Source organism: Mirounga angustirostris, unplaced genomic scaffold, assembly GCF_029215605.1.
Source record: "Mirounga angustirostris isolate CCGP_5_RB_7025 unplaced genomic scaffold, mMirAng1.0.hap1 SCAF_13, whole genome shotgun sequence".
Classification (NCBI taxonomy): Eukaryota; Metazoa; Chordata; class Mammalia; order Carnivora; family Phocidae; genus Mirounga; species Mirounga angustirostris.
Window position 1 is genome coordinate 36707134 of NW_026991721.1, and position 12414 is coordinate 36719547.

At 52.7% G+C, this 12414-nt stretch overlaps 1 protein-coding gene across 1 annotated transcript in view; it reads right to left on the reverse strand.

Annotated features, from left to right (window-relative positions):
- SLC6A5 (solute carrier family 6 member 5) overlaps positions 1–8160 on the reverse strand; it is a 50688-nt gene extending 42528 nt beyond the window's left edge. Inside the window, exons 1-4 of the mRNA XM_045895286.2 lie at positions 7645–8160; positions 4563–4701; positions 1781–1912; positions 1257–1430 (exon numbers count right to left, since the gene is read on the reverse strand). Of these exons, the coding sequence (XP_045751242.2) occupies positions 1257–1430; positions 1781–1912; positions 4563–4701; positions 7645–8160 (961 nt within the window). The remainder of the gene's footprint in view (positions 1–1256; positions 1431–1780; positions 1913–4562; positions 4702–7644) is intronic.
- Between the last annotated feature and the right edge of the window lie 4254 nt (positions 8161–12414).

Sequence of the window (12414 nt, forward strand, 5' to 3'; positions counted from 1 at the left end):
GACTTCACCTTTCTCTCTTGACACACTCAGAGGATTGAATAATGCCCTAGCTCTGCAGTGTGTGGGCCATGAGGGCAAAGGGGCCAATTTGGAGGCCAACACTAAGAGCCAATCATGTAGAGATCACGGGATTCTGACCTCAGCACAGAGTGAGCTTAAGGGGACTAACAGATCTGCTGGGAAAACAAGAAACTATTTGCTTACTGACACCCATTGAAATGACCAGAGACCAAAGGTGACTGAGGCACCTCGATTTCTGGAGGGCTCCCTTATCCTTTGTTTCTTGCTGCCCTTACAGCAACAAGAATATTATTATTTCTACTTGAGAAATGATGAAAATGTAGATCCAGAGAGAAAAGTTACCCGACCCAGACCCACGTACTTTTAGGGGCAGAGATGTCATTTAGACCAGAGGGTCTTGCCCCCAAGCCTGCCCTGCTCCTCCTCACTTTCACCCACTTGCCTTTGACCCAGCAAGCTCCCCGCAAGCCCTCAAGTCCTGGGGGATTTCAGGTCTGACCGGGACCTTCAGGAACTCTCTCTGACTACCTGGACAGACGGATGTCCCCATTTCTAGATACTGCATTATGTACATTTCTATCAGAGATTTTCTGGTCAAGCATCTGTTCTCATAAATACCTCATGCACTGAGCAGGATTTTGTTAAGTGTGAACTCAGGATCCCATGCATTACTCTCCTAGGTTCTAAGACCCCATTGCTTTCAACTTGTACCCTGCAAACGAATGAAATGAATCGCCTGGAGACCTTGCTAAAATGCAAATTTCCCAACCCCACCCAAATCTAATATACAGACGATCTGGTGGGCCTGTTAATCTGCATTTTTTTCAGATCCCCCCTTTTTTTATTATGTTAATCTACATTTTTAACAAACACTCCAGTTAGTCCTGAGCAAACAAAGTTTGATTACTCCTCCTCTGAGCCATGAGTTCGTCAAATGTTAGAATTAGGGGCATCTGGGTGGCTCAGTTGGTTAAGCATCTGCCTTCGGCTCAGGTCAGGATCCCAGGGTCCTGGGATCAGTCCCGCATTGGGGGGGGGGGGGTCCCTGCTCAGCAGGTGGTCTGCTTCTCCCTCTCTCTCTATCCCTTCTCCCTGCTTATGCTCTCTCTCACACACTCTCTCTCAAGTAAATAAATAAAATATTTTTTAAAAAAAGAAATGTTAGAAGTAAGTATATTTGGTTGTTTGTTTTAATCTCTGTGCCCACCACTTAAGGTAGGTATATCCAAACTTACCTAATAAAAGTTTGGTTTTATCTTTGCATTCTGGCGTGTTCCAAGGGTTGTTGCAGGAGCCCCAGGGCAGGACAGACACAAAGGAGGCAAACAGGTAGAAAAGTGTGTAGCAAATAATCACATTGTAGTATATGGCTATTAGGACGGAGATGATCAGCATTGCGATGCCACAGCCTGCAGAAGCAAAATTTCCAGGGATTTATTCCACCCCAAATCCTCGGGAATTCTTACAGTTGGTCACAGGGTGGGGAGCTAGGTCTTGGCTCTCTTACAGATGGATACACAAACAGCGGAGTGGACTCTCTCTATCAGGGACATTGAGGCATTCTGCTGGGAACAGAACAATGCCAGAGGCAATCTTGGGCCATTATTCAGAGGGTCCCAGAGGTGGAATTGATCAAATAAAGGAAACCCTGAATTCTACTGTTCACAAAAGCAAATTGCTCTCCTGGAGGCCGCGTGGTGCCAGAGGGAGCAGGATAGGGCTGAGGAGGCTGGAAGGCAGGGTGCACTCATGGACTCACCTTGCAGAGCCGGGATGGCCTTCCACACAGACACTGGCCCCTGGCTGGCAAACTGGCCCAGAGACACTTCTAGGAAGAAGATGGGTAACCCGGCCAGAGCCAGCATCATCAGGTAGGGGATGAGGAAAGCACCTTGGGAAGAGAGAGCGGGAAGTGAGACCCCTGGGAAACCAAGGCTGGCTTGGACCACATTCGCCCTCTGGGGTGGGAGCTGGCTCCCCCTCATTTTCCAGGAAACCTTTGATATTCCAGCTCAAGCACAGGCACCCAGGAACATTTAACAGCCCTCCTCTACAAAATGTGAGAGTACCCCACAAACACACTCCTCTTTCCAATTCCCCACTGGACGGGTCACTAGTGGTTGTGTGCTGGTTGGTTTTTATTCTTTTCTCTTCTTTTCTTTTTCTTACTATAGCATTTCAATGTCCCCAACTTAAGGTCTTCCAGCATGCAACAAATCCACACCTTTGACTCTCTACTGGAGTCAGATTTGGTGAAATCTTCTGGGCATCTCTACCCTCCAAGGACCTAACATCTACTAAGGTAGATTCCAAGAGCCCTTCTGTGCAATAACCCGAGTTACCAGCACACCTCCTGGCAATAGGTCCTGGGTCTGCTCTGCCAGACAAGTGCCTAGAATATTCCTCTCCCCACCACCGGAGCCACCAGGCACTTCTCAACTTCCTTCCCCACATAAAAGTCCCTTCCATCCTTCAAGGTCAACTCAAATGCTGCTTCCTCCTCCAAGAAGCCTCCCCTCTCTGTCCTCCCATAGTCACTTCCCCAGGCACTGAGCACTTGACAATATTTACTTGGTGTCTTATCAAGACTGGGAGCTCCCTGAGGTTGTCACCTCTTCATCTCTTTATTCCTTGGAACACCGCCCACCCCCAACCAGGACAGTAATAGTGGGGAGGCCGCCACAGACTGCTGGAGGTTCTCTGGGGTTTTTTCCCTTCAACGATTCTTTTAGATTGTTTGGGAAGGCCGTGGGAAACAGCCATGATCTTTGAAAAGATGGGACCAGGAAGACTGTTGCATGGGTCAGACCCAATTTGGGCATCAGAGAGGCCAGAGCCCAGAACCCTGTGCTCCACAGAAGGAAAGCTGACTTTTCTCTGGTCCACTCTTTCCAACTTCCTGTCTGGCAGAAGGACCTTTCCCGCTTGGGCCTTTCCAGGCAGGGAAGGCCCCGCAGAGGCCTCGAACTGATGGGGAGTAAAACCAGGGATCCTGCTCTGGCCTCTCCTGACGGGGGTTTTTGAGAAAGATGTGGATTATGCAATTCTTCTCTTCCGCTCCTGAAGAGGAGGCAGGGCTCTCCACCCAGTACTGAGGGCTGCAGGGGCCAGAGATGCAGTGCGGAAAAGTCTGCCTCCCCCTCCCTGGCTCCACAAGGAGCTCCTGGAACCGCTGGGCCAGATGCAGAAACACACTTTGCAGATCCCTGGGGGGAGGCGGGAGCAAAACGTGGGTAGTCTCACCAGCTGAGTTCCCCTGGCTGAAACTCCCTGCCTAGCCCCATCTTGTGTACCCAGCCGCTCCCTGTCACTGGAAGCCTTTTTATAGCATCTCGGGCCCACTTCCTGCACCCTGGGCTGGGACTCTTGCAGAAAACCAAGTGGAAACCCAGCTGGGGTGCCTACATTTGTGTGGCCCGCACACGTTCTTCTGTTTCCAGGGCATCTCTGATTGCAAAGGATCTGCAGCCCTCATAAGTACTTGTCAATGTGTCCTAATTTGGAATTGGAGGGGAGAAGGCATATTTTTCTGTTTTAAGCATCCCATGGTGCAGCACGTGTCTACTGTCTGGAGCCCACCCAACAGAAAACAAAAACCAAAAACCCTAACCTGATGGGGTGAGGGTTTCTTTGGTCCTAGGAGGGAGTCCTGGTTGAAAATTCCTACTCCTAGAGGGGAACTTGTCAGTTTGGGCAATGTGTGGGGGCCGGCAAGCCACTGGGTAAGACACTTCAGGGTGGAGAGGGCAAGCGAAGAGGACCTTGAATGTGCCGGGTCCCTCCTCCTTGGTGGGTACAGAAGAGGTACAGAGGATTCTAGAGGACTGGCAGCTGGTGTGTGCCTGATATCCTCACCATTTCAGAAGTGGTTTTCCTTCAAAAGCAGATTCTTCCACCCAGTGAAGACCGATGAAACGAAAACCATTTTTTGCCAAACGATTCGGCTAAAGTCAAAATCTGTCCCGCTTATGCCCAAGAGGATGTACGTGTGTGGGAACTTCTGAGAGGTTTTCGAGAATACAACCCTCAGCTTCTCTCCACTCACACCATGTGGTTCTCCTGCATTCTGCATGACTCAAATACCCATTCTCAAAGTCTCCTAGGTAGGCTCAGATTTCCAGGTTATAATCTTAAACCGTCCTTAATTTAGTGTCTAGGACCACACAGCTACTGCTGTTTAGGTATATAGAGTGTGCTGTGACCAGAATATTAATCAGCTAAATTAGAGTTTGAACTCCCCTCTGTCAATGCCCACTTGGCTCAGGATCCTGTCTCCCAAGCTGGTTTGGTGGGGGATCACGGAGGCCCACCTCTCCCCTGAGCTCCATCTTCTGATAAAAGCCTCCTGGATCTAGTGCCAACCAGTTACAGTGGCTCCTGCCCTCTGGCTCAGCACTGATGCCTACTGGGGATGGGGCTGGAGCGTGAGGAGGCTGCTCTGAGCCTCCCCTCCCAGCCCAGTCCCCCGGCTCTGGGCACCTCCCCAACCCGCAAGTGCCCGCCCCGCCGTGCCGCAGGCTGAAAGACCAGAAAAGCCATACCTCCCCCGTTCTGGAAGGCCAGGTAGGGAAACCTCCAGACATTGCCCAGCCCCACTGCGTACCCCACCATGGACAGGATGAAGTCCAGTTTGCTGGACCAGTTCCCTCGGGCCTTATTCTCATCCCCTTGCTCGTCCTCCTGGGGGCGGAAAAGCACATTGTCGGATAACAGCCCCATCGATCGGCAAGCAGGCCCCATTCCACCCCTCCCCCCTGCTGAGGGTCTTTCCCAGCAAGCAGGCCCCCATTTTCCAACCGAGGATGCATTGGCAAGCAGGACCCCAATTTGGAAGAGAAGATGCATCTACAAGCAGGGCCCTCACCCCTCAACCCTGCCCTGAGACTCTTTCAGCAAGCAAGTCCCAATTCTGATCTGAAGATTCCTCTTCAACAGACCCCTAAAGCCCTCCTTCCCAAATCCTGCAGTCAGGGCACACCAGCAAGCAGCTTTCCCCAAACCTTGAACCTGTTGGTTGATTGCAAGCAGGTCCCTCCAACCCCAACCCCTGACTAAGAGTTTAGTTGGCAAGCAGCCCCCCAATATCATGCCTAGAATCCCCAGCAAGCAGATCTCTAACCAACCCCACCCTCCCCCAAACCCTCAACACACCCCTTCCTCAGCCCTTTCTCCCTCTGGAGTCTGCTAGGCGAGAAATAGAGCTGCAATGCCCGAAGCCAGCCAGAGCCCCTGCCTCACGTTCTCTGCCAAAGCCTACAGGCAGAACCTGCCTGGTCGGCTAATTTAAGGGGGGCACCTCTCAACACCAGGGAAAGGGAAACAGGAAGGAGGGAGATGTGGGTGTGAAACAAGAGGAAGAACAGAGAAGGTAGATATGGTAAGAGACAGGACATTTAATGCCTTGAGTTCTGGTCTAAACTTTACCACTGGATCATCCCAGGCAAGCCGCTTGCTCTCTCCGAGCCTCTGTGCCCCAAGCTGTACGAGGGGCTCAGAATAACTATCCCCTGAGGCACCTTCCAGCTCCAGCCATCTATGGACCTTTGAGGCTTACCTCTCCATGTTCACCCTAAGATGCTCTCTTAGGGGCAGTGCCTCGTTCTGGAATGCCTCACTACTAAGCAGGAAAGGATGGGGGTGAAGCCACCTCAAATAAATTCAAAATGTTCAGGGCACCTGGACACCACACAAAGGTTCCAGGGACCCAAATCACTGCCCAGCTTCTGCCTCCTCAGTCATACTTCATTTCCTATTCTAGCAACCTGGTATGCCTCACACTGTTGCACAGGCTGTGGGCGGTAAAGGAGCTATCAGGAGAGGAGGAAGTCTCTGGAAGAGAGGAGGGCCAAGGCAGGTGTCAGAAAGGCAAGAACAGAAAAATGGGCAGAGCTGAAGATAGGCAAACGCTGAGCTTCATCTACTCTGAACATTTGCAACATTCCCCTCTCCGCTCCTCTCCCGTGCACACCACCTCCAGCCCCACCCACCCTCCGGTTCTTCCCGAGCTGAACCGGTGGGAGTTTCGCTGCTGGTGCCGCAGTGCGGAGGTTAAGCAAGGCATCTGGAACAATCTTCTGCCTCCACCTGGGTCACACTGTTGGGCACATGCTGTCACAGGCAGTTAATATATACCAACAAACGCCCCAGAAGTGGACTCCAAAAACAGGGGCAGAGTGGGAAAGCCTACATGTATGTTCATTTCCAGTTATTATTCTAGCAGCTGGGCTCCTGTGGTGTGAGCCTGAGGATGAGTGTGTGTGTGTGTGTGTGTGTGTACAAACAATAGAATGACTATGAACACAAGGGCTGTATAAACCTGAAATCTCACGCTCACAGGTGTTTTGATTCCAGCACCCAGTACTAGATGCATGCCTAGCCCCCAAGCCAAGGGAAGGGGAGGAGACTGCTGAAAGACAGGGGTAGGAAGGGAAGAACTGAAGTAGGTGACACAGGACAGAGGAAGGAGGGGGACTGGAGGGAAATGGAAGAAGACAAGAACCCCCACATGAGAGAGGGTAATAGTAACCAGTATTGGTTGCCTTATCCCTAACCCAGGATTGGGATTTGCTCTGTGTGGTTTTCATGCCTCTGGTTGAACATAAAGGATCAAATCCAGAGGAAGGTTCAGGTTTGTGGGGCATGGAGCTTATTCAATTGAGGTAGGTCCCCTTAAAAAAAAACACACACACAGCAAAATATACAAAGTTATGATAACAAAATTAGTTACTGGGTTTTGGAAGAGTCCCGAAGCTTAAGCTTCAGAAGTACTTTCATGTGAACCCACCTCTCATCAGTGAATTCTCATGTGATAGCAGGTAACTCTAAGTGAAAAGGCTATAGTACTTAAAATGTTATTCCCCACGGTGCAGGGGTGGGGGTGTTCCTCCGTCTTTATTTTTTAATTTTTTTTTAAAGATTTTATTTATTTATTTGAGAGAGAGAGAACGAGAGACAGAGAGCATGAGAGGGAGGAGGGTCAGAGGGAGAAGCAGACTCCCTGCCGAGCAGGGAGCCCGATGCGGGACTCGATCCCGAGACTCCAGGATCATGACCTGAGCCGAGGGCAGTCACTCAACCAACTGAGCCACCCAGGCACCCCTATTTTTTAATTTTTATTTTTTAAGTAGGGTCCGCCCAGCCTGGAGCCCAAGGGGGTGGGGGGCTTGAACTCAGGACTCTGAGATGAGGACCTGAGCTGAGATCGATCAGAGGCTCAACTGACTGAGCCACCCGGGTGCCCCCTTTTAAATTTTTTTAATTAAGGGAAAACATTTTAAAGACTCAGTCATAGACAAAAGGGGGAGTCCTGTTTTCATAAACCTATCTGCCTCAACTGCTTAATGAGGCTGCACCCCAATGTCCGAGACTACCGAGGCTGGGGAGGGACAGGTAGCTGCAGCTCCTGAGTTCTCCATCTCTCTGGCAGGGTCACTACAGCCCTCGCGCCCTGAACTGGGGACCCCAGAGCAGTGCGAGCTTCCGAAGCCCCAAAGCTGCCTCCCGCATCCATTACCTGGCACTGCCAACCGGTCTCCCCATCAGCATACGTGCACCCGCCACAGCCCGGCTCGCCTCGCACGCCAGGGAGCAGGAGGCGGCGCGGGCTGAGCGCGACCTGCTTACCTGGGCGGCAGCGGTGGCCACGCTGCCCGGGAGCACGGACGTGATTCCATCCGTGCCCAGCACCACGGTGCTCTGGCTCAAATTCACCCAGCCCACAGCCGGGGTATTGTTCCGCTCCAGGGTGCCCTTGCCCACACTCACGTTAGCATCCCCCTCGGGGCCGCGCAGGGCCGGAATCTTACAATGAAGAGCGTTGCCGGGCCCGGCGGCCCCAGAAAGAGCGGCGGCCTGGGCGCTGCGCTCCTCGCTCAAGTCCCTCAGCGCTGCCGAGGCCGCCGGCGCCCGCGGGCTACTGAATTTGCAAGCCCCCACTCCCGGCCACTCGGCCTCGCAGGTTCGCGCGTCAGGGAACTGGAAAGTTTGGGCGCCGGTGGAAGCGGACCTGGGCACACGCGGCGTCGGCGCGGCGGCGGCAGCGGGAAGCTCCTGCTCCGGGCTCGTCCTGGGCGCGCACCGGCCGTCGTGGTGGCCCAGAGCCATCGCCGCCCCCAGGCTGTTGGCTGGTTGTGTATTCATTTCTTTGGGAGCACCGCAATCCTGCAAATGCAATGTGAAGTTTGTGCACACACACACACACACACACACAAAAGTCACGGCTGCTTTAAAAATACTTGTATCTACATATAAAGACGTTCACCACTCAGGTCCAGACACAATATCTAGGGAATAAACTGGAACCTGGATTTTTTTTTCCCCTCTCAAAAAAAAAAAAAAACTGTATTTCTCAATTTGCCTGTCTTGTCAATAACCAGATGGCATAAAGCAGTTAATAGTCCTCTCCTTGATGGTGGGGAAACTAAGAAAACAGTAATGTTTGTTGTTTTTACTTTTAATTTTTTATTTTGTTTTGGAGGGGGGAGAAGAGGAGGGTGGAAATAGCCCTACAGCCATGAGCTCCCTACCCTCTTTGGATTTCATATCACGGCTGTAGGGTGCCCACCTCCCCATCACCATTGTAGAAAGATTCTTTAATTTTCCGCCCCATTTCCTTTGTCATTCAATAATGCACATTGCTTTTTTTTTTTTCTTTTTTTTAATAAGCTATAGGCAAGCTGTGGCCACAAAGCTGATGCCCTGGCACCTTGGAGTATTTCAGGCTAAATCGGTTGTGCGAATCCCAGCGCACCAAACCCATCCCCGCCCTCCAGGTAGCAAAGGCAGGGGTAAGGATCACAACCAACACAACAAGAACAACAACAACCCCACAACAACCATAATAAACCAGATGTAAAACACAAGATAGTAACCAGGTTTGTTATCTTACACAACCTACACACATCCAGACTCCCAGGTATGTAAAACAACATGCAAAGTTTTTGGATTCTCCTTCTCCCTCCAGTAACTATTCACAAGAGTCTAATGTCCTTCATGCCCCTACACCTGCTTGGGGGCCAAAACTCAGGACGAATTTTCATTTGTTTTTTCTCAACTGAGTTTCAAATGAAGAGAAATACCAGCGGTGGTTTTTCTGTCTGCTGTCTCTCCTCGTGTTATCTTTCAGGGCTCCCTTATTATTAGCACCAATATTTACTATTATACTGTAAGAATGATCATATAACCTTCACCTCAACCACGCGCATCTCATCTAACCGTCTTTCATAAATGCACAGATCAGAACTCATTAATTTGCACTAGGTCTAAATACCTTGGCTCCGGCAAGCATTCTTATCTCAATAGCCTCTAGGACTCTGAGCGACTAGCCTCAGTACCGGCACCTGGCTTTCAGCACCGAGGACAGTGCCCGGGATCGCGATTAGGAGATCCCTCCAACCTCCACAGCCTCAGAAACCTCTTTCCGACCTCAGGTGATGCTCAGAACAAAATACCTATGGCTTCAAGAATCGCCCTCCCTTCCTCTTCCAAAATGCACAGAACATTTCAAAAAGAAGTATTCTAAACGAATCTGCCTTCCCTCCACCCACAGCTTCCTCTCCTCTTAAAAGAACAAAAGCAAACACTCACCATGTCTGACACAGGCAACAGATTGAACGGGTAGAGAGTGAAACCAGCTATTGACAAGACTGGGTTTGACTCCAGCAAGAGAGGCGCTTTCTATATCTCCTTGGGAAAGGCCAGGTTTGCGTCAGTGCAAAGCAAGGTGCCCTTCGTTTGACATTTTCTTGATAATACAAGTTTGATAAATCATACCCCCTTGGATTCGAGTTTTAAAGGGACAACAACCGAGAGTACGCTGGCCAGTTATCCCTCCAGAGGGAGGGGGCTGCGTGTTCGGCGTGACTCATGTGGGTCTGATTACTAAACCAAAGCTGGCGGGAGGGGATGACAGAAGTTTGCCTCCTCCTAATTAAGGGAAACATGGGAGGGACACGTCCCACTGCACCCAAGGCAAGGCGCAGCCGCCAACAGAGCGGATTGGGCTACAAGGTGGGAGAGGGGGACGGAATTAAATCACTGTCATGTTTCTGTCTTTCTCTTCCTCTAGATCCCCACTGCTGCCTCTCGGATCTGCAGGCAGTGGATTCCACAATATTACCCCGAGATCGAGGGTCTGCACGTAGCGCCACAGCTCTGGGATGGCTGGTGCTCACGTGTCCTTCATTTATAAGGGTGTACCTGCCTTCGTGTATGCGGACTTCAGATCCTCACAGCCCTACCCTGGCAGACAACTAGTGTTAGAGGGCTGTTAGACAGCCCTCCCAGAAAACTAGGGGTTTCGCTTACAAATTGAGGTCCAATATTTGCCTTCCTCTTTTATCTCTATTAACACAAAAGAAATTCTGAATAAAATTATGACTGTTCTCATTGTGTTTAGGCTCCTCTGAAAATACCTTCGAGAAATAAAGAGGAAATTATTTCCAACAGTAACCTCCTTCTTAGGTCACTTTCAAAGTCAAAGGACAACCATTCTTTCTTCATAGCCCTCTCAATAAAAATCCACCACGGCAAGGCCTGATGTGGAAGCGAAAGGTCTGGGAGGTCCTCCAAATCGAGATCTCCAACAACCAGGCAGCAGGGCTGGGCAACCGGGAAGCCACAGGATAGGATGTTCTACTGTACTGCAGCAGGAGTGAGGGGTGGCCCCAAAGATGGACTTTGCTGTTAGTACAAAGCAATGGCTATAATCAGAAGAAAGGGAAGACACCTTTACAAAGAAGACTAAAAGGGGATTCGTAATGAAACGCTTCCCCTTTCTCCTTTCTGGCCAGCCTCGCTGGGGGAACCCCTGGCCTCAGGGGTTGGGAGCCGAGGAAGGCACTTTGTCCCTTCCCCGCCATCCGCAGCCCGCCCCACCGCCTCGGGGTCGGCTCCGTCGCACTCGGCTGGGCAGTCCCCACGCGGCAGGAGGACAATGCCATGGAGGCCGCAGGCGGAGGCTGCGGCGGCAGATTGCGGTGAGCGCCCCGGGCACTGCGGAGACCCCTCCCGCCTCCTTCCGAGCTGCTCTAGAGCGCTCGGGTACCGCGGCTCACTGGCTTGCCCGCCTGGCCCTTCCGAGGGCAACCAGCTGCGACCCGCGGTCTGCAATAGGATGGAACGAGCATAGGTTCCCTGATAAAGCCTTCCTTGAGAGTCAACTTGCGGGTTTCACGCCGCTTTTTATTGTAGTTTCGCGTTAACATTTATTAAGCTCTCAACACTGAACCATTGTGTAAGGGCTTTCCACGAATTATCTACATTTAGTTTTGGCAACAACCTTTGAGAAGCCCGGGAAACTGAGATTTAGAAAGTCGCGTTCAAACCCCGGAAAATCTCCCCCCACCCCTTCTACAGGGATGTCGCGGGGGCCCAGTCGCGCTCTCTTCCGAGGCCCGCTCCTCGGGGAGCCAGGCGAGGTCCGGGAGAAGGAGTAAGGAAGACCAGGGTGGGAATGTGCTGGTCTCTGGCAGTAGGAGGGCAACAGACGAGGTGGGGCCCAAAAGCCCGCAGGGGCGCGTGTTTCTGCCTCGCTGGGCGCTGGGAAGCACCCTAGACTCTGGGAGCCACGGGGAAAGCCGAGGGAGCCTGCTTGGCGCTTCTTCAGAAACAGACCCCCGTTTCCGAGGATCCGAGAAGGGTAAGGGGCAGACCTGACAGCCCCCACTTCCGAACCACGTGGCGCGCCCCTGGGTCGGGTAGGCCCCCCCTCTGCGGGCCCTGGTCAGACTTCCACCGTGGACAGTCACGAATTGGAAAAGCTCTGGCCTTTCTTCGTGCATCTGAGCCGCCCCCGCTATGTGGGAGCGGGTGGAGCGTCCACTAGCACCCCGACGTTCCTGGGCGCACTGACGTCCCAGGCTGGGGCGGGAGCCGGGAGTACTGCGGCCCTGGGCACAAGTGACGCTCCCGTCCCCACTCAACCCCCCTAGTGCGCACTTGGGTTCCCGCCTGGCGCCCGTCACGCGTCAGGCCCTTCCGAGGCGGTTGACGCGCAGAGAAGGCTGCGGGGTGGGGGCGCTGCTTGAGCTCCCCGCCGCACCCCACTTCCAGCCGCAAGATTCTAGAAAGGAGGGGCTGCGTTCCGCGTGGAGGGAGGGTCTGGGGCGGGGAGACCAAGAGGGGTCGCTGTGATGCCAGCGCGGAGGCGGGGTGGCGGGCCCCGGCGGGCAGCAGGGTGGGGGTGCGAGGGCGGGAGGGAGCGAGCGTGGCGAGGCTGGAGGCCCGGGGCAGCTCGTCGGGCGTGCGGCTGTGTGTCAGCGCTTGGGCAGCGCCGGGATGGAGCCGCAGTATTAAAAAAGAATTAGAATAAAAGATGCAAGTCCTGCGGACTCGGGCCTCCGCCCCCCGCCCTCCGCGGCGCCTGTTTGGAGTGATAATCCGGCCCGCGCGCGG